General features: G+C 38.0%; 1 protein-coding gene across 1 annotated transcript; it reads right to left on the reverse strand.

Moving 5' to 3' along the window:
- Nucleotides 1-616: 616 nt before the first annotated feature.
- Nucleotides 617-8,860, reverse strand: LOC129009043 (olfactory receptor 8B8). The gene is made up of 3 exons (XM_063672248.1): nucleotides 8,740-8,860; nucleotides 4,636-4,771; nucleotides 617-4,246 (listed from the first exon to the last, which is right to left on the reverse strand). The coding sequence occupies exon 3, from the start codon at nucleotides 4,234-4,236 to the stop codon at nucleotides 3,295-3,297; it is 942 nt and encodes a 313-aa protein (XP_063528318.1). The 5' UTR covers nucleotides 4,237-4,246; nucleotides 4,636-4,771; nucleotides 8,740-8,860; the 3' UTR covers nucleotides 617-3,294.
- Nucleotides 8,861-22,902: the final 14,042 nt, after the last annotated feature.

A 22,902-nucleotide genomic window follows, 5' to 3' on the forward strand; every position in this document is an offset into this window, starting at 1 on the left:
AATTTGGAAAAATGGAAATAACCTAATACATAGTAGTAGAAAATTGTTAATTACATATAATACATCCATAGGATGGAATTTTGTGCAATCATGAAAATTGAGTTGGAGGCAATAGATCAAACACATTCTTGCTGTGGGCTGTGTCTTTCTTGGGGTGTACACTTTTGCAGCCAGAGCTAAAGCTCCCTTGTTTTCACATCATCACTTTCTCTCCCCCCACTTTTTTCCTAACCACAACCCTTCATGTACATTTTTAGGCTTTTCTCTCCATTTATTTATCTTAGTAACAAAGCCTAATTCATTCCTCTTCTAATTAATTTTCATAGTGGATATATTTCAAAGTAGGTTTTCATGACTTTGGAAACAAATTTAAAAATTGTGTGTATTTATGTGCAGACACACACAACTTGTACATGCAGTGACTGTGTAAAAATATACAGCTAATATACAACCATATACAAAAATATACAACCATGATAACCCCTAGAAAAGAAGAGGACTGCATGACAAGAAAACTGAAGTAAAAGGAGGCTTCCTTTCACAGATTATTCTTTGGTACTAGTTTTAAATATCATAAACATTGTCTTAGTCTGTTCAGCCCACTATAACAAAACTACACACCAGGTGGCTTTTAAACAACAGGAATTTATTTCTCATGGTTGCAGAGGCTGAGAAGTCCAAGATTAAGGCAGCAGCAGATTCCATGTCTGGTGAGAGCCCACTTTCTGCCTCATAGACAGAGCCTTCTTGTTTTGTTCTTACATGGTAGAAGAGGTGGGAGAGATCTCTCTCAGGCTTTGTGTGTGTGTGTGTGTGTGTGTGTGTGTGTGTGTGTGCTAGGATTACAGGCATGCACCACCACACCCACCCTCAGGACTCTTTTATAAGGACACTAACCTCATTCATGAGGGCCCCACCCTCATTACCTAATCACCTCCCAAAGGCCCCACCTCCTTTCAACATCCGTCATTTCAAAATCTGAGTTTGAGGGGACACAAGTGTTCAGCCTATAGCAAATGTATTATCTGGTCAATATATAAATAAATATATCTTGTAAATGGAATGTAGAAATAATCTGATAGAACATGATCATTTTCATATAAGCAAGCATAGGCCCAGAAAAATGAAGCAATTGTCCCAAGGTCACATAATAAATTAGTGCAAGTGCTGATATTAAAATGAAAAGGAACTGGCGGGGATAGAAACAAATTTACCAAGAATCTGGCATTTAATTCTCTTAATACCTCTGGGAAAAATGCTTTTAAAGATGAAGAAATTGATGCTCAGAGACATCATGTAATGCTTAAGGTAACACAACTGAGGAGAAACTCAGGTTCAAATTTGATTCTACCATCCAACTCTCTGGGCTCTGCTCTTTCTGAGTCTTTATGCTGCTCTGCCCCTCTCAGTCCCATAGTCAGCTAAATTCTGTGTTGTTTATCTAGTCCATGCTGTCCAAGACACAGTCCCTCATTCTTTTGAATTCACCCTTATTAATCTGCACCATCCCAAAGGGCAACACTCTACATCCATCCAAACTTTACTTTTTCTAAATAGAAGAGAATCTTCCTAAAGAGAGACTCGTAAGTCAACACATTTTCACAGCATTTCACATATCATTGTTTCACAAAGAAATCTACTATTTATAATCTTTTTAAACTGAAAAGCTACTCTACCTTCCTTTATACAGCACCATTAGGCTGTGGGCTTATAAACCTGAGCCACATCATTTCTCCCACCCTTTATTGGAAGGTGCAGCAGTCAGAGTTTCTGCAAAAATCAGATGATCCACACAAATACAGTAATTGAAAATACAATAGAGAAACTATTTGCATTCGTTTAAGCAAAAGTGATTGAGAGAAACCACAAAGAGATGGTCAAGCTCTCTGGGTTAACAACAGCAGGGAGACATTATCACTCCTTGGCATGAAGAGACGAGGGAGGGAGCAGTTATTATAACCCAGTAAGAAATGAGGCATTCAGTTACTGCCACTGTAGCCCAGCTGGGAGGAAGTCAGGGAAATAAATAGCATAATATCACACTCCTCCTACCCTCTGATTTCCTCTGCTGATGTTGCCATTGGTCTAACCCAACTGAAACCAGAGGGCAAGGGGACCGGTTAAGGAATACCTCCCAGGATTCGGCGTGAGGCGCCAAGGGGCAGAAAGTTGATCTGTGAAACCATGCAAAAAATACCCCACATGGTTTCTGCTACATGCAGCATTATACCATTTGGTGGTCATTCCCTCCACTGACTGACTGCCGTGTGGGTCTCACCTGACTACTGACTTGTAACACAAGGCTCTCTGTGGTTCTGAAATATTCTCCAGATCCATAACTGACCACCCTAGGCTGTGGACTTCTCCATCTTGTGGTTTTATTGTTGTTGTTTTTTAGATGGAGTCTTGCTCCATTGCCCAGGCTGGAGTGCAGTGCCATGATCTTGGCTCGCTGCAACCTCTACCTCCTGGGTTCAAGCGATTTTCCTCCCTCAGTCTCCTGAGTAGCTGAGATTACATGCATGAGCCACTGCATCTGGTCCCCACCTTGACTTTTGAAAACAGGGCAATGATTGTATGTGATTGCATGTGAAATAATTCCCAAATTCCGTTCTTCATAACTTTGACATTTTCTATAAGTTCTTCCACCCAGCATCACTAAAACCCTTCAAGTCCAAGTCCCTGAAGCTCCACCCCACTGTCTTAAGAGGCACCATACATGCTGCTCCCTGGGTCCTAACACACTTCCCCTGCACCTTCTTCAAAATGCTTCAAGAATTTCCCTGGTCATTTGGCCAAGGCCATCTCAACAAAAAATTCTATATACTTCCTACCTACTTGCAAAAATGCGACATTTAAAATTAGCCTTTGAAAAGTTGCATGTAATTTCTGAGGACAGAATCAGATTTTAACATCCTAGGCCAGCTCACATTTGAAATGAAATCTTCCAGAGGCTGAGGGAGGAAGAAAGTGAGCCATAATGAAAAGCAGCCAGTACTGGAAATAAAGAGCCTGGATTTTAGTCGCAGTTCCACTGCTGAGCAGCTGAGCAATCTCGGGGAAGGTACATAAGCCTGAGTCTATCCTCAGAAATAGTGGGGAATTGAGTGAAATGATCCTCAAGACTTACTGTGTGAGTATTCAAAGCTCTTAAGAATATTTGTAAATTAAGGAACCCTTAAAATGGGGATGATGAACCTGTTTGAGGAAAAATTATATTTCTTCCATGTAACCAATGGAGTCCAAATCACTTATAGGAAAAACAATGTTTCTTTCCTGAGCATTGCCCTTTTCTCAGGAGAATGCATTTTTGTTCAATATTTTCTTTAGAGCAACTTTGACGTCCTTATTCCTCAGGCTATAAATTAGTGGATTGAGCATGGGCACCACAGTGGTATAGAATAGGGAAGACACCTTGCCCTGGTTCATAGGTAAAAGAGAAGAGGGTTTGAGATACATGAATGCTCCTGACCCAAAGAACAGAGAAACTGCAATTATGTGGGAGCTGCAGGTGCTGAAGGCTTTGGACCTGCCCTCTGTGGAATCAATGTGGAAGATGCTGGAGAGAATGAGAACATAGGAAATGAAGATGCTGACTGTGGGCACACCAATATCAATGCCCACAACAACAAACACTGCAAGCTCATTCACATAGGTGCTGGTGCAAGAGCACTCGAGAAGGGGAAGGACGTCACACATGTAGTGGTTGACAAGGTTATTGGCGCAGAAGGTCACACCCATCATGCACGCCATGTGGGCCATGGCCCCAGCAAACCCCATCCCATAGACACCCAACAAAAGGAGCAAACACACCTGGGGAGACATGGTGACCGTGTACAACAGTGGGTTACAGATGGCCACATAGCCGTCATATGCCATTGCTGACAGGATGAAGGACTCAGAGACAACAAAGAAAAGAAAGAAGAAGAGCTGAGTCATACACCCTGCGTAGGAGATGCTGTTCTTCTTTGAGACAAAGCTCATCAGCATTTTGGGAGTGATAACACTGGAATAGCAGAAATCTATGAAGGACAAGTTATAGAGGAAGAAGTACATAGGGGTGTGCAAGTGAGAGTTGAGCCTTATCAGGGTTATCAAGCCCAGGTTCCCCACCACAGTGACCATGTAGAAGCCTAGAAACAGGAAGAAGAGGGGGATCTGGACTCCCGGTTGGTCTGTTAAGCCTGGGAGGATAAATTCTGTCAGGAAGGAGGAATTCTCAGCAGCCATTGTCATTTAAGGCATTCTGTGGGGACAAGGGAAAAAGTTATTTAGAGAGAAAGAGAGAGACCACGGCTGCCCTCCCAGTCATCCTTCCTTCCTTCTTGAGAATAGGAGGCACACAGAGAGATTTTGAACTTCAGCAGAGGGGGCTTTGCTGCGGCTCCCTCTGGAGCAAGCCCCGCCTCCATGGCCAGGGCAAGTGCTGCTGGGAAGGCCTCCCATCTTTACTTTGATCCCTTTGTTGTGCCCTTTCAACTCCAGTTTCTACTTAAGTTCACAGAAACTGGGGCCAGTCTCCAGGAAGAGTCCTCTTAGAGGCCAGACCCAGCCCACCTGTGCCTGGAGAGTTAGGGTTAGTGTCATCCTGGACAGAGCAGAAGGGTGGGGTGGACTTACCCAGAGCTTTAGTACCTGAGACTGGGGTCTCAGGAAAAGTTCGGACTGCTCATCCGGATTCAGCCTCTCATCCTCTTCAGCCCAGAGTTTCAGTGATATACCTTTAGGTCCAGCTCTTATCTTCACTTGTTCAGATAGATTGGCTGCGGAGCTATCACAGATGAAAGACTAAGCACCAGGCCGCTGCGCCCTATCCCGATGGCAGCACTGGAGCCTCAGCTGCCTCAGAACTCTTTCTGAGCTACAGTACATGACATCTGATGGAGGCTGTGCCCTGGGGCCTTTCTCTAGCTTGCAGAAAGGCGACAGCATCCTTACCATTATCAGTGGCAGCCAATGACAGGAGACTGAGCAGTTTTATTCTGAGTTTGGATATCTGGGGAACTGATTAGAAGTAGAGCAGCAGAAGTTTCCCTGGGATCACAGCCCTGGATATAACAAAGTTGTGCTCGTACCCTTGATAATATTTGAATAGGCTTTTAGAAACATGAAAATATTTGTTCAATTAACATCTACTCGGAAATACACAAAGCATTGTGCAAAAACAATAATTTACCATTTATTGAGCACTTAATGTATACCTAATGCTTTTTTTGTCCTAGCATTATGCACTGACCTCAGCATGCCAGGATCCAATACCATTTTTCATATAATGCTTCATTTTAATTCTACCCCAAATTCTATGAGCTGGGTTTTATCACCCTCATTTTAGAGATGAAGTAACTCCCCAAATGCTAAGTTACAAAGGCCATATTAAAACTAGGTCCATCTTACTCCAGATTTGGTGTTCTTAATAACTGAGTTTAACACCTCCCTGTAGAAGATAATGAAGTATGTAAAGCCCAGTTCTTGCCTTCAAGACTCTGACCATGTCTTGAAAAAGACACTAGAACACACATAATTAAGCAAAAGCATGTGATAAGATCCAGAAAAGGCAAAAACAAAATGCTATGCCACTCTGATGGAGGACATTCAACCTATCACTTATATTTCAGTTCATTGCTAAGCTGCACAGTACCCAGTCCAGAAGACAAACCAACCTGTCTTTTCTTGGAATTTGAGCTTGACCATAAAAATCAATCTCCATTAGTTAAGAAGAGTTTTTTCCAAAATTGCTAACTTGTTGGGATTCCCCTAGATGGCCCCTGTCCTCTATCGTTGCTCTTTCCAGTCTTATTTTCAGCTTTCCTCAGGCTCCCATCCCCTCATCGTGAGCCTGAAGGCCTTGTCGCTTGATTCTCCTTCTTCCCACAGGATATTTGCTTTCTTGTTTTGCTTGCTTTGCTCTTTTCATAACTCCCCTCTCTCGTGAAAAAAGTCATCCCTTCTGTGTTCTAGCCTCTCAGAGCCTTGCTTGAGCTCAGTGACAGCTAGTTATCATTCTTGGAGCCCCATAAATTTGAATCAATATTTAAAAATCATCTAATCCTGTGGTCCATAAACCTGGCTGTGCAATTGAATTAGATACCTATATGCTTATTAAAAGTACAGATCCTGCTGCCCCAAGCCAGGCATCATAAATTAAAATCTCCAGGGGTGAGGTTTTATAACTTATATTTCTCACCCTATTGATCTGGGTATTTAGACAGGTTTCACCTTATTGATCTGGATGTTTAGGCAGGTTTGGGATTCAATGCCCTAATACTCTACCCTATGTTTTCTAGACAGGAAAATTGAAGTCCACCAGTCAGAGTTGGTTGGTGGTGGAGTCCAGAATAAAACTTGTGTCTCCAATCTTCCCAGTTACATTGTCTGGAGGAAGTTCACCTGGCCTTTAATTTGGCTGGAATATAGAGTACAGGAAGGGATATAGTTGTGCATCAACCCTGGAATAGCATCCCAGGTTCCTACTGTGGAGAGACTTGAATGTCATGACAGGAATTATGTATGCAATGTGAATCCATGGAATATATTGAATATGAGAGTGACATGGTCAGAGTTGTGGGGAGGGAGACCAATTAGTCTATTGGGCTACTGGATGTTGATGACTTGATGCCATGTTCCCCCCAAATGCTATGTTTAATGTGTAATTCAGACACGATGCCATAGCTCAAAGCACCAGCAATAAGATAAAGGATGAATTTTCAAAACAAGTAACAGGTAAATGGAGCAAAAGGCCTTTCTAAGCTTTTTGGCACATTACAAGTCACATAAGGCTGGCCCTGCCTTCTAGCTGTGTTGTTCTCTGCCTACTATCCTGAATATTTTCACCAGGCCTGAGTTCAGGTCCCATCACCAAGCTCTCTGTGTTGCACATGTTTTATGCCTCATTTTATATTACTCAGCCTATCTTTTGGGCTTCTGCTGTTGCTGTGGCAGTGAGCTGCATCCAGCTATAGCCCAATAACAATGTTTCTTGACTGCACTACGTATCCCCTCCTTTCAGCCCTAGGACATCTCTGCCACCACAAAGTGGTATGTCTGAGAATCCATTCAGCCATTCTGGTACACGTGCTGACCTGTAAGTGTGAAGGAATTAACACCCCTGGGAGCCAGTGGGTAAATGTCTCCCTTTTCTGTATCTCCAGTGGTTCATTCTTCTTAGTACATCAAAAGATCTCAGAGGAACTAATCCTAAATTCCCCATTAAGGTAATATATAACAGAACCTTTTATTGGTTTTCTATACTTCCCTGTTTTTCTCTCTCTCTTTTCCCTGGGATGACTTCTAAAAATAAGCTATCTGCACGCATGGCCTTGTCCCCAGCACAGCTTTTTGTGGAAATCCCAGGTAAGGTACTCCTAAAACAGTATTTGGAGCAGGTTTCAACAAAATGTTCCTCACTCCACCTGGGAGGAAGCATCCTCACCCAAAGCTCTTTGATTCCAGGACAAGAAACTAAATATGCATCACTAACTTCATCAAGGACCTGAAATTATTCAGTACCATGTTTCAGAGAATTTTTATGTCTTGAGCATGACCTATCAAAATGGCTAAATGCCAGAAGGAGCAATCTCAAATAATTATCGACTCACACCTTAATAGGGATTAGCCACGACAAATCCTGTGGTACTTTGTTCTTAGATCTCTTGCAGCTCTACTCACAATGTATTACTGTCCTATCCCTCCATGAACTATAATGATGCTAGCAACGTTGTAGTTTTATTCACTTTTATATCTTTAAACCATATAGCTCACAAAATGTTCATTAATCTCTAATTCTCAATCTCCTCATCTATAAAATGGGGATGATGGTGATAATTCACAGTGTTGTTGTGAGAGTTAAATTAAATGATGAAAGTGGAAGAGCCGAGCAGAGTGGTTGACAAATGAAAGAGCCCTGATAAATGCTGTAGAAAATAGACATAAAACAAATATGAAATGCATATATCCTAGGGATGGCATGAGGGAAGGAAAAATCTTGCTTAAAGCTGGATGAGCCTGAAAGAGACAAGAGAGGGCCTGCCACTGGGCAGAGGAAGACAGCTGACAAGAGTGAGAGGAGCTTGGGAACAATACACTCTTCAAACTTTAAGGCCTGTCTTTCCAACATAACCCAATCCACAGACAGTATCAGGCCCTTGAGTATATTACCCTGTCCCTACTTCCTGTCCTACCACCAATGCCTGTTTTTCAAATATCCACGTTCTATCACACCACAAAAGCCAAATTCCAAAATCAGATAAGGGTTTCTTTACAGCCTCCCGTTTTCTATTCCTATACCCATCTCTAGTCTCCTAGTCTCAGCAAAAATTCCTCTTCCCCAACATTCACAATCTTAGTGCCTACTTTCCTTCAATTCTATGTCAAAACTAAGTTTTCAAGAAGAATCTCACAAATTCATCAGCACACAGTCTACTAAAACTTGCTGGGGACAATCCACATTCTTCACCCTCTTCCAGGCATTTCTTAAAATGAAGACAAAGTCTTTAGCAAAAAAAAATAGATCTCTAGTTATGAAATTTCAAACAGCACTCAGTTAATGAGAGGTACATTTTGGTCAGGATAAGGCAGCTGAAGTGGTGGCTTCACAATTAGAGCCCCATTGGCAGCTGTCTGACCTCCATGCAGCAAGCTAATTACCACCCTTCTCCCAGTCCTGTGTGTGTAGTGGGGGTGTGTGTGTGTATGCACGTGTGTGTGTTTTGTGTATAAGTGCTGGGTGACATTTGAACATACCTCAGAGCTTGCTCCTCTGCCACATGTGGAATGTATTTTAGTCATTGCTCAGAAACAAGATGCCTCAAGTGTAACTCTTATACCTAGAAATTTGCCACTCCCTCAGTGATTATGAGAAACCTCAATCCTTGTTCTCATTCCCACTGTAGTCAACTCACATTTTAAGAAAGTAAGTCATTATTACAAGTATGAAATGAGTCCCACAGGAAAGGTGCTCCTTAGGGCACAGAAAGCAAGACTCCGGCTTCATTAAAAGTTGACTTTTCTCTGGGAGCCTTAGAGGATTCTTGTTTGGATGATAGAACAACCAAGAAAAGTTCTTCTGGATGTATGTCATTTTAAAGCCTGTTGCCATGGAAACTACGCTTCAAAATCCTCTCAACTGGGGCTTTACTAAAGTCTTGTTGCCTGAGGAGCAGATGAAGCCCAAGCAGGAAGCAGTGTAGGAAGAACTATTCTTAACTCTGTTCCTTTTGTTGCAGAACTGCCCTCCTTCCAAAACTTGAATTTCTGTATAGTGCTGCTTTGTTTTATTTATTTCTATTTTTTCCTATCTTTTTAAAATTACATTCTAATTTGTGTGATTTCATATGTGACACATGAATATGAGTCAATACAATGTTTCTCACACACACGCATTAACCCTCAGACTTCTGGTGGCACAAGGTTGGACCCAACTGCAGCAACCATCACAACATACGAAGAAGACCAAGTACAAGTTTCATAAGAAATTACAGAACCTGATCAGAGAAAAAAGATGGCAACTGAAAGTCTTCATTTGATATGGCCTTCATTCACTCCTGAGAAAGCAATATCAGCAGTAATCTGTTTCTGCATTATACTTAATCTCACTTTACTTTTATTATTTTCAACTCATTGATATACAACCTATGCATAAATTATATATGTATTTAATATAGAATTCTAGAGTTAGATGGGACCTTGGAGGTCTATGTTGGGGAATAATTACCATGTATAAACACATATGTACCAACCACTGTGCAGGAAGTTTTATATACATTATGTCATTTGTAGAAAATGAGTAATCTGCACAAAGTGCAAAGCTGACATTTTAAAAAACATCATCCAGTCATATTTTAGTATCATTAGTATTAAGAATACTAATACTAGTACTAATATGTTATACTTTGTAAGTGCTGACCATGTGCTAGGAACTATGCTAAATGCTTTACACATATTAATGCCATTAGTTTTCACAAGTTATATTAAATGGTTACTTTTATTATCCTACTCTGCACAAGAACATTTCCTTGAATTAAAAAAATCAAACCTGTTTATCTGTTAGTTGTGACAACCTCGTCTCTTTAGGCCTCAAGTATTTGTAGTGATAGAGGATTAATAAATTTGCTAGATTAATGGTTATAAAGGAAGAATCGAGAGGGAAGGCCAAGTGTCAAAGGTTACTGAAGTCTCAACCCCAGGACCTAGAAATAAGGAAGTAAAGAGATAAATAAAGAAGTAGAATTTAGACCTGACTTTCATGTGCTGAAAGTACATGTAAGAGCAAATGGTCAGTAGTGAGTCATCAGCATGAGATCAGAGCTGAGAAAAAGATATCAAGACACATATTGAGAAGTCATATAAATAAAAGTGATTGCAGAAACTACAAGTCAAGGGTAAAGGATGGAACCATATAATTATCCATGATCAATAAAAGGGAAGGAGAAAACTGTTAGTAAATTTGTCAGAGAAGGCAAATATGGTACCCTGAGCAGGCTTTGTAGCAAAATGACCTGGGATCTTCTTAGGTCTCCCACTAGCCAAGCGAGTTTACACTATTTGGACCTCAGTAACTCCGTCTGAAATCAGATATGTTAGCACCTAGCATACAAGATTGTGTGAGGATCAACTATCACAGTGTTCAATAAGTAGCTTCGAATTAACAAAGTGTTATAGACTTACTGAAGTATTATTACTACACATCTTTTTTATCCACTTAGTCTAATTTATCCTGCTTTAGAAGTTACTTAACCCAGCCACAACTATGTTATAAGCTACTGAAGTCAAGATCATATGTTCGGAGCTGGGGGCTTATGCCTGTAATTTCAACAACTTAGGAGGCTAAGGCAGGATGATCATTTGAGGCTAGGAGTTTGAGACCAGCCTGGGAAAAATAGAGAGACTTTGTCTCTTAAAAGTAAATAAATAAATAAATAAATAAATAGCCAGGGGTTGTGGCATACATCTATAGAGTCAACTACTTGGAAGGCTAAGGCAGGAGGATCTCTTGAGCCCAGGAGTTGAAGGCTGCAGTGAGCTATGATTACACCACTGCATTCCAACCAGGATGACAGAGCGAGACCCTGTCTCTAGGAAAAAAAAAAAAAAAATCATATCTAGTTTAAAAATCTAGTCAGAGCAAGATGGCTGATTAGAGACACCTGACTGTCATCTCTCCCACAAGAAAAGACCAAGACAGTGAATAAACAGCCAAGACTAGACTGGAGTGTCCATGTGAGAGCACCAGAGTGCAGCAAGGGAGTGGAGATGCATCTGCGATGATGGAAAATCCAAGAAGGCAGACTCTGCATCCATATCTCCCCAGTCCAGATCCGACTGGCCCAGAAACAGGAGGGACTTCTCATTACAGGGAAAATACATACTCCCAAGCCAGCAAAGCAGCTGTGTACTTATGTGCTGGACCTGAGAAACAGCCCTGGCAACCAACCGTAGGCCAGCCAAGCAGACTTGTGCCCACATCACAGGCCTAAGAAACAGTCTCATGAGCTGCCCCTGGTAGACACACTCTCAGGCTGAATGAGCTGCTGTACACCCATGTCTTGAGCTGGAGGAAGAGCCCTGTGGGCCACCCCCAGCAAACACACACACCACAGCTGAGAAGCCACGTGACTGTGTCTGGGGCCTGAGAAACACCCCTGTGGGCTACCTCTGGCAGACATGTCACCAAGCTGGCCAAGCAACCACATTCCCATGCACCCATCAAGAGTAACAGCCCCATGGCCTCAACTGCAGCAAGGTAGACCCTAAGTTAGTTGGCCCACCAAGTGCATGCACATGTGCCTAACCTGAGAAACAGCCCAGCAAGCCCACCCCTGGCAAAGCTGTACCACCACTGCCATAAACTCTCTCAGCCTAGGCTACCAAGAAACTCACAAATGTCACTAGTGTGGATTACAGCTGAAGAAACTACACAGAAACCACACTATTGGGCTTACCTAGAACCAAGGCCAACACATTCCACTGAACCAACACCCCAAGACTCATTTATAAGAAACTATACAGAGACTACACTATTGGGTTTACCTAGAACCAAGGTCAACACATTCCACTGAACCGTCACCCCAAGACTTATTTAAACAAATAAGACTTTTCCTAAGAAACCTACTACATAAAATTGGAAAAGGTGACTTTTCCACCAGATGAGTAGAAATCAACACAGGGGCATATCAAAAATAAAAAAGCAGGAAAACACGTCACCTCTAAAAGAAGATAAGAATTTTTTAGTAACAGACCCTAATCATAATGTATAAACTTCCAGAAAAAGAATTTAAAATAATTCTCCTCAGGAAACTCACTGAGATATAAGAGAATACCTCTAGACAATTCAACAAATCTGTGAAAATGATTCATGATTTAAATTAGAAATTCAACAGTGAGACAGATATTATAAAAGAACCAAACAGAAAACCTAGAGCTGAAAAATTCATAAATAAAAAAAAACACAATTAAGACCTTCAATCACAGACTAGACCAAACAGAAAAAAGAATCTCTGAACTTGAAGACAAGTATTTTGAAAAAACACAGGCAGACAGAAAAAAAAAGAATCAAAGGATTTATGTAACATCATTAACCAAACAAATGTCCATGTTATGGGTATTCCAGAAGGAGAAGACAAGTAAAAATATGAGGAAGTCATATTTGATAAAATAATATCAGAAAATCTCCCCAGTCTTGGCAGATAAAAGGACATCCAGTTTCAGAAATCTCAAAGAACCCCAGATATATTTAACAAACAGATTCTCTCTCAAGTACATTATAGTCAAATTGTCAAAAGTCAAAGATGAAGAAAGAATTTTAAAAGCAGCAAGATAAAAGTATCAAGTTACATATAAGAAAATATCCATAGGACTAACAGTGAATTTCTCAGCAGAAACCTTGTGAGCCAACAGAGAATGGGATAATATATACAAAGTACTGAAAGAAATAAAACTGGCACCCAAGAATATTATACCCAGCAAAGCTATCCTTCAGAAATGAAGGAGAAATAAAATATTTCACAGACAAGCAAAAACTAAGGGAATCCATCACCACTAGACTAGCCTTACAAGAAATGCTCTAGGGAATCTTACATCTGTAAGTGAAAAGATGATAACCACCATCATAAAAACAGGCAAAACTATAGAGCTGGTACACAAAGGAAGGAATCAAACCTTATCATTACAGAAAATCACTCAACTGCAAAAATAAATAAGAGAGGAAGTAAAGAACAAATGTTATATTAAATAATGGAAAACAATTAATAAAATGACCGTAATAAGTCCTCATCTATCAACAATAACCTTGAATGTAAATGGATTAAATTCCCCCATTTAAAAGATATAGACTGACTGAACAATATTTTTTTTAAAAAAAGACCCAACTATATGATGCCTACAAGAAACTCATCTTGCCCATAAAGACATACATAGATGGAAAGTAAAGGGATTGAAAAGAATAGTCCATGCTAACAAAAAACAAAAGCAAACAGGGGTAGCTATACTTAGATAAAACAGACTTCAAGTTAAGAGATAAAAAGGAAACAATGAAAGCCATTCAGTAATAATAAAGGGATCAATTCAACAAGAGAATATAACAATTGTAAAAATATATGCACCCAACACCTGAGCATTCAGATATATAAAGCAAATATTATTAGATCTAAAGAGAAAGAAAGACTCCAATTAAATAATTGTTGGACACTTCAACACCATACTCTCAGCATTGGGCAGATCATCTAGACAGAAAATCAACCAAAAAAAAGTCAGATTTTAATAGCACATTAAACTAAAAGGACCTAATGCATTTACAAAATATTTCACTCAACAGCTAGAGAATACACATTTATTTCATCAGCACGTGGAACATTTTCCAGGATTAACCATATGTTAGGACACAAAACAAGTTTCAACAATTATAAAAAATTAAAATAATATTAAGTATCTTCTCAGATTACAATGGAATAAAACTAGACATTAATAACAAAAGGAACATTTGAAACTGTATAAATAACTATAAATTAAACAACATGCTCCTGAATGATCAATGGGCAAAGAAAGAAATTAAGAAGAAATTTTATAATTTTTTGAAACAAATGAAAATAGAAACACAACATACCAAAACCTATAGGACACAGCAAAAGCAGTATTAAGAGACAAGTGTATAGCAATAAATGCTTACATTAAAAAACTACAACAATTTTTAAATAAACAACCTAATAATTCCCCAAAAAGAACTAGAAAGGCAAGAACAAACCAAATCTAAAATTAGTAGAAGAAAATAAAGATTAGAACAAAAATAAACACAATTGAGACTAAAATATTAAAAAATCAACAAACAGCTGTTTAAAAAAAAAAACAAAATTGACATACTATTAGCTCTACTAATAAAAAAGAGGCAACACCAAAATAAATAAAATTAGAAATTAAAGAGGAGATGTCACAACAAATACCACAGAAATATAAAGGCTCATTAGAGACTATAGTGCAAATATACACCAATAAATTCGAAGACCTAGAGGAAATGCAAAAATTCCCGGACACATATAACCTACAAAGATTGAACTAGGAGGAAACAGAAAACCTAAACAGACCAATGACAAGTTTTCCCAGGAATGCAAGAATGGTTTAATATACACAAATCAATAAACATCATACATCACATCAATAGAATTAAGGACAAAAACCACATAATCATCTCAATACAAGTAGAAAAAAGCTATTGATAACATTCAACGTTCCTGCATGATAAAAACTCTCAATAAATTGGGTATAGAAGGAAAGTATCTCAACATAATAGAGGCCCTATATCCCAAACCCACAGCTAACATCTTACTGAACAGGGAAAATTTTGAAGTTTTTTCTCAATAACTAGACCAAGACAATGATGCCCAACTCTCACCACTCTCATTCAACATTGTACTGGAAGTCCTAGCCAAAGCAATAATGCAAGAAAAAGAAATAAAGGACATCCACATTGCAAAGGAAGAAGTCAAATTGTCCTTTTTTGTAGACGACATATGTATATATAGAAAAGACTCTACTAAAATAACTCTTCGAACTTATAAACAAATTCAGTAATGTTACAGGGTACAAAGTTAATCAATAAAACTCAGCAGTGTTTTTATACACAATGAACTACCTGAAAAAGAAATCAAGAAAGCAATCCCATTTGCAATAGTGACAAAAAATTAAAATACCCAAAGATAAATTTAACCAACGAAATTAAAAACCTCTACAAGGAAAACAACTAAACCTTGATGAAAGAAATTCAAGAGGATACAAACAAAAAGAAAGACATCCCATGATCATGGATTAGAATAATTAATTTTATTAAAATGACAATATTATCCAAAGCAATCTACAGATTCAATGCAATCCCTATCAAAATACCAATGACATTCCTCACAAAAAATAGAAAAAAAATCTAAAATTTTTATGAAATCACAAAAGACCCTGAATAGCCAAAACAGTCCTGAGCAAAAAGAACAAAGCTGGAAGAATGATGCTGCCAGACATCAAAATATGCTACAAAGTTGTAGTAACTAAAACAGCATGGGATTGGCATAAAAATAGACACATCGACCACTGGAGCAGAATAGAGAGTTCAGAAATTAATCCACATATCAACACCCAACCGATTTTTTGACAAAGACACCAAGAGCACTTGTTGGGGAAAGGACAGTCTGTTCAGTAAATGCTACTAGGAAAACTGGATATTCTTATGCAGAAGAATGAAACTAGACCCTCATCTCTTACTCTATACAAAAAAAAAAATCAACTCAAAATGGATCAAAGACCTAAATGTAAGACCCAAACAATTAAACTAGTATAAGAACCCATGGGGGAAATGCTTCAGGACATTGATAAAAGAAATGATTTTATGAATAGGGCCTCCAATGCACAGGTAACAAAAACACAAATAAACAAATGAGATTATATCAAGTTACAAAGCTTCTGCACAGTGAAGGAAACAATCAACAGAGTGAAAAAATAACCTACAGAGTGGAAGAAAATATTTGCAAATTACTTATTTGATAGACAATTTATGTCCAGAATATACAAGGAACTGAAGCATCTCAATAGTAAGAAAACAAGCAATCCAATTAAAAAATGAGCAAATGATCTGAACAGACATTTCTCAAAAGAAGGCATACAAATGGCCAACAAATATAAGAAAAAATGTTCAACATCACAAATCATCAAGAAAATGCAAATCCAAACCACAATGAGATATCATCTCACGCCAGTGGATGGCTATTAACAAAAAGACAAAAAATAACAAATGCTGGCAAGGATGCAGAGAAAAGAGAACTCTTACATCTGTTGGTGGGAATGCAAACTAGTAAAACCACTAAGGAGAACAGTATGGAAGTTCCTGGAAAAACTACAAATAGAATTACCAGATGATCTAGCAATTCTGCTACTGGGAATCTATCCAAAGGAAAGGAGATCATTACATCGAAGAGACATCTGCACCCTCATGTTTATTGCAGCACTATTCACAATAGCCAAGATATGGAATCAACCTAGGTGTCCAACAACAGATGAATTGATAAAGAAAATGTGGTATATATACACAACGGAATACCATTCAGCCATAAAAAAGAATGAAATCATGTCATTCACAGCAACATGGATGGAACTGGATGACATTATGCTAAGTGAAATAAACCAGGCACAGAAAGTTAAACACCACATGTTCTCACTCATATGTGGAAGCTGAAAATAGTTGATCTCAAAGAAATAAAAAGTAGAACAGAGGATACTGGAGGCTGGGAAAGGTAGGAGGAAGGGAGTGATAGGCAAGGATTTGTTAAACGATACAAAATTACAGCTAGCTAGAAAGAATAAGTTCTAGTATTCTATACCACTGTAAAATGACTATAGTTAACAATAATTATAATTTCAAATAGCTAAAAAGAGGATAGTAAATGTTCCCAACACAAAGAAATGATAAATGTTTGAGATGATGGATATGCTATTTACCCTCATCTGATATATATACATTAAAACATCACTATGTGCTCCATGAATATGTAAATTATTATGTCAATTTTAAAAATGTAAATTAAAAAAGAAAAATATCGTATGTTCAAATACTACTTACACTCCCAACATGGAACACAATGATAAATGCATATATTGTTCATTAATATTTACTAGTTTCAGTAGAAAGAAATATAAATATGGTTCAATAAAAGCCTAGATTTTAAAAATGATAAATTAAGGGATATATTTAATTTTTTCAAATACTGAAGGAGCTTTTTAGAGATTTTTTATAAATAGCTATGTGGCTAAACCCATTTTCAAAAGATTTGTAAATAATGTAGATTATACATAACTAGTTTTATCATAAGTATAATTGACATTTTGAATATGCGAATGTTGACACTGAATTGACAGTGATGCTACGTGGTGTGTGCCCATTGGGTGTGACTTTCAGGATCAAGATATTTACAGATTAAAAGGAGCTTCCTGATATTTTGAGGACTAAGAAAGGAAAGTTACTCAGTGACAGAAAGAGTTGCAAAGGCTTCTGAAGTTAGGAGCTGCCCAGAGCTCAGTTTCATCATAGCCCACAGTTTGGAGCTCTTAAAATAGGAATCCATTTTTAAGTGACATTCATCTCAGGAATATATGTGCTATAAAAAGCAAATTATACTAGGACTCGCAATGTAAAATATATGATTTCAAGGTGTATTAAAGGCACATCATGTTCCAAAATTGTGCTAGAGAAGGAAAATGTAAGGAGATACGGTCTTATTTAAAGGCTATTTGATGGAATGGGGGTTATTCTAGGCATTCGTGGGAATGTCAATTGATTTTAAAAAGAGTAAGCCTTAAACATAAAGATTCACAAATCTTACAGAAAGCAACAGAGTTTCCTTGTTGGATAGAGATGTTTCCGAAATCCTAATTACAGCATGGTGGAGGCTGACTGCTATTTTCTGACAGCTCTACAGGTCAGGAAAGCCACAAAACCTCTCTGTAAAATATTGACATACTTTTTTCAAAGCTTTCTCTAAGGAACCTTTTTCTAAAGACTACTTGTAATCAAGAGGCAATGTGATATACTTGAAGAAGCCAGGCTTTATGTGTCTAAAGATCTAGTTGTGTGGCCTTGGAAAAGTCAAAATGTTTTTTAATCTGAGATTTCCTCTTCTGTAAACAGAAGTATCAAAACCTGACTTATCTGCTTTATGATACTGTATGCATCACACTTAATGGCTTCATCTCTGCCCATTATGAAATATTGAACTTCCTCAAATTTCCAACCTCATCTTTCTTATCTCATCTCATATAATTTCCTGGAGTAATTCCATTCATTCCTATGGCTCAAATATCACCTACTGTTATGTTAATTGCCTTAAGTATTCAATTGCTGAAAAAACTTACAAAAGACTCAAATCATTTATGATCACAAAACAGCTTTATTAGTAAAGTAAAGTGTACAATACAGCAACAACAAGAGAAGGGTTTGTATTTAAAGGGATCCAGAGATCTCTGGAGCAGGCTCATGTGCCATCTCATCACTGTGTTGCACAAGATGCACACTGCCACCAGATCTTGAGCCACCATCAACATACGTGGGAAGCCTCTTGGTACTAAGAAGTCCAAAGGCTGCTACTTTTATGAGATGATCTTGTAGACAGTCCACCTATGTGACCCACCCGAACCATTGAAACCTCCTAGGCTCTGATGAAACCAGGTGAAATTATTTTTATTATTTTATTAATATATTCCAATGATTATTTCTAGACAATGTTGGTAAGCTAGTACTTCCTGCTCCAAAACAGCTCATGGACTCATGGTTATAGAACATCATTTATCTTTAATACATATATTTCTTCATAGCATTGGCCAATGTTCAATATCATGCCCCAGGAAGCTCTGGAGATAAACATGCAGTCAATCCATACCGCATGAGATTAACTCATGCTAGATAATTGACAGCTGCCAAATGTACATATCTAGGTCTGACTTAGGTCCTATATCTTTAATAGACTAACATCTCCACTTGAAGATCTCACAGGAAACTAAAACTCGGCCAAGCAAAATAAATTTATCTCCCTAAAATGTTCTTCTGTGTGTTGTCTACCTAATGAAGGCATAACTTTTTTAGCCTAAAATCTGAATGTCATCCTGCATTCTGCCGTTTTCTCACCCTCTATAATCCAATCAGTCAACAGATCCCGAAAGGATACTTTTTCAGTTGCCAATTCAATTTGCCCGATGACTGATTTATCAAAGTTATTTCTTTTGATTATTTACCATCAGCTGCCTTCTTATTTCTTATTAGAACACTTTCCAAACATATACAAAAGTTATAGTATAACAAACCTCCATATATTCATCACCAAATGTCAATGATTATCCTCATTTTAACAATCTTGTGTCGTATATTTCTATTAATACATATTTGTTGGCTAAAGCATTTCAAAGCAAGTCCCAGATACAAGATTATTTCAAACAAAAATAATTCAGCATGTGTTTCTAATACATATGCCTATTTTCCCTTTAACATAATCACAATACCATTAAGTAAGCTGGTTTTTAATGAACTGGAGAAGAATGTGGGGCAGAGAGAGGAATAAGATTATTACTTATCATGTGCTAAGCACTCAATGTTATTATTAATTTTTCAAATTCAAGAATGTATTTCACTCAAACATATACCCCTAGAACATATCTTCAAACTTATTTTTGTTAAGGCTAAATGCAGTAAACGTTTTTTTCATAAAGTGTTAATTTTCAAATAATGAACTCACCTTTCTACCTTTCTATTTCTTTATTCTCTTTGTTTTTCTTGAGATTTTCTCAACTTTATCTTCCAACTCTTCTATTTGAGCTTAATTTTTATTTTGGTTATACTATTTTTAGTTTTTAATCGCATTTTTCTTAATTTTTCTGATTTTTTTTCCTGTTTTTTCTTGTTTTGAATATGCAATAAGAGATTACATTCAAAAAATGAAATTTAAAGTCAGATTTCAAAATATGCAAACACCTCAGGACAGCCAGCTTACTAACTTTTATCCATTCGGAATCACTATATCACATATAATCCTCCAGTTTTATAGAAGATGTCTTCCACTCACACCCTTCCTTGCCAGTCATATTTTAAAATCATAATATCTAACAAATAAAACTTATATCATTGGTAACTCTATCCAATTGCCCATTTGCCCAGAAATCTATCACCCTTAGATTCTTGTTTTCTACTCAACAAGGGCACTCAGTTCACTTCTATCAAGTAATTTTTTAGAGGAAAATTTCAATTTGTATTTTTTTATGTCTTCTAGTCATTCAAAAGCAAAGGAGAAATGAAGATAAAGTTGTCAGAAGTCACAAAGACAATGATAACAATTATATCTAAAGACCAAACTTAAACTTGCTTTTTTTTGTTTTGGTCCAGTTCTTTCCAGGTAGCCTTGCCATCTACCTATGTCTGTTGGTTTCAGGTTTCCATGTGTTATGCATAAATTGACCCTGAAGTTGAAAACTATAAAAAAGTATACATTTAGAAATAGAAATCAACAGTATAAAAATAGAGGGAAGAAAAAGCAATGAAAGTGGTTGAGATTATTCAGGAAAATCAAGTAGCATGAGAAAACCAAGAACAGACAGAAGCCTGGAGACTCCAACATCAAAGAGCATACAAGGAAGGCAGAGCCAGTGAGGAAGCATGTTCCCCACTCCAACACCCAATCTGCAAAAGCTCCATATTCTGTTTCTAGGTGCACTAGTCCTAGTCTTCATCTGACATTAACATTATCTGGGCTGCTCCAGCCACCAAAAAAAGAAGAGAACATTTTTCTCATTTCCTATGTTGCATGCAAAATAAACCGTATCCCCAGCTTAGTTATGCCAACTCTCCAAGATACAAAATTAACAACCAAATTTAACACAATCTTTTTGTTCTTGATATGACCTCCTTATCCAACCAGAATTATAGATGTTGATTATTAACCCAAAACTTGACTTAACAGCTATGATTTTTTAAAAACTTGTCATTCATTAGTTTGTTACCATATGTAAAGCAAAACTAGTTATTTGGCATCAATAATCAAAGAGCTACATCTCTTTCTTTTGATTTTTTAATTCTTAATATATATACCCACATATATATGCATAACTTTGCATAAATGGGAATACATATGTGACTTTTTGTGAATATGTGCATGCGGTATGTGGTATAAGGCCTAAAATTAAGGCCCAACATTATGTGATGCATTGATATTTGGGGGAAATTAAGAGAGCCTCAAATGGCCTCACTGCAAGTCCCCTCCCAACTCTGGTCCCACTGATAAAACGTACTAGCCAAACAACCCTCTTTATCATGGGGATCAGGAAGATACCGCTGCTTATCCCTGCCTGTCCTAGAGTTTCAGTTCCCTGCTAGCCTGCAGAATTATTCAAATAAACCAATTCTATCTTCTCATAAAAACCAGCACCGCCCCACCCTCTTGACACTACAAAACCTTTTCCCACAGCCCCTGGTTCTTCACCCTATTTCTTAGTACAGCCCCTGTGTAGCCCCGCATGGCATAATGTTTTCCTCCCCTGGGCTATGAGTATAAATGACTAATAAACTTCTGTCCATTGCCAAGTGTTGTTGTGTTCAGCCCTCTTGATAACCGTAGGGCAGGAATCCTTCTCTCTCAAACGGAGTGAGTAGAAGATGATAAAAATACTACAGCCTTTTTGAAGTCTTTTTAAGGACATCCTGCCCACAGCACAGATACTACAGAAGGGTCTAAAACAAGCACGTTTTTCAATGATTTTCTTAATATCTGACTACTTTTAGCCAAGTTCTAGTGATGCTGACATCCTCATACCTTTCCTAAAGTGAGGCTCAAGCATCAATAAAAAAATGCTTTTACCCCAGTTTATTCCCCCAACTCTAGTTGTTATCTGACTTCCCCCCACATTTTCTGGGTCCTCTACTACATTGGACCACAAACTACAAATCCAGCTAAAAGTCGAAAATAAAACCCAATGCTTGAATGACAATCCACATTTAAAAAGCATACTAAAAATTGAAAAATATTTCCATATTTATTACCTTAAACAATCCTTAAAACAACCTTAAATTTATGATTTCTCTTTACTTTACAACTAAGGAAATTGACTTGTTACTCTGTAAAAGTTAAAACTGAGATTCAAGGGCTAATTATTTAAATATAAATACCAGTCTCTATCAACCATGCCACACTACCATTACCTGAATTTGGGATTGTGGAGCCATATTTTTTATACCCTGGCATGCATTTGAGGATTGCCCAGATGAAAAGAGAGAATTAATTTCTGAAGTAAGTTACATCAGCAAACTCAACTAATGAAATAGGCTGGTTTTCACCTCTTACACTATTTGATCAAATTGCAGCCCAAAAGTTCTCAACATGGCTGCACAGTAGAATCACCTGAAGCTCTTTATAAATCCTGATTCTCAGGCCATACTACAAACCTATTAAATCAGAAATTTTGAGATGCACCTTGGCAGCAGCAGTGTTTAAAGTTCCTCAAGTGGTTCTGAGAGGTGAAGCCAGCTGGGCTTCTGGGTTGGGTGGGGACTTGGAGAACTTTTCCGTCTAGCTAAAGGATTGTAAATGCACCAATCAGCACTCTGTGTCTAGCTAAAGGTTTGTAAACACACCAATCAGCACTCTGTAAAAACGGACCAATCAGCCTCTGTAAAATGGACCAATCAGCACTCTGTAAAATTGACCAATCAGCACTCTGTAAAATGGACCAATCAGCAGGATGTGGGTGGGGCCAAATAAAGGAATAAACGCTGGCCACCTGAGCCAGCAGTGGCAACCAGGTGGGGTTACCTTCCATGTTTATTCTTTTACTCTTCACAGTAAATGTTTCTACTGCTCACTCTTTGGGTCCGCACTGCGTTTATGAGCTGTAGCACTCACT

The sequence above is a fragment of the Pongo pygmaeus genome, chromosome 9 (genome assembly GCF_028885625.2).
Source record: "Pongo pygmaeus isolate AG05252 chromosome 9, NHGRI_mPonPyg2-v2.0_pri, whole genome shotgun sequence".
Taxonomy (NCBI): Eukaryota; Metazoa; Chordata; class Mammalia; order Primates; family Hominidae; genus Pongo; species Pongo pygmaeus.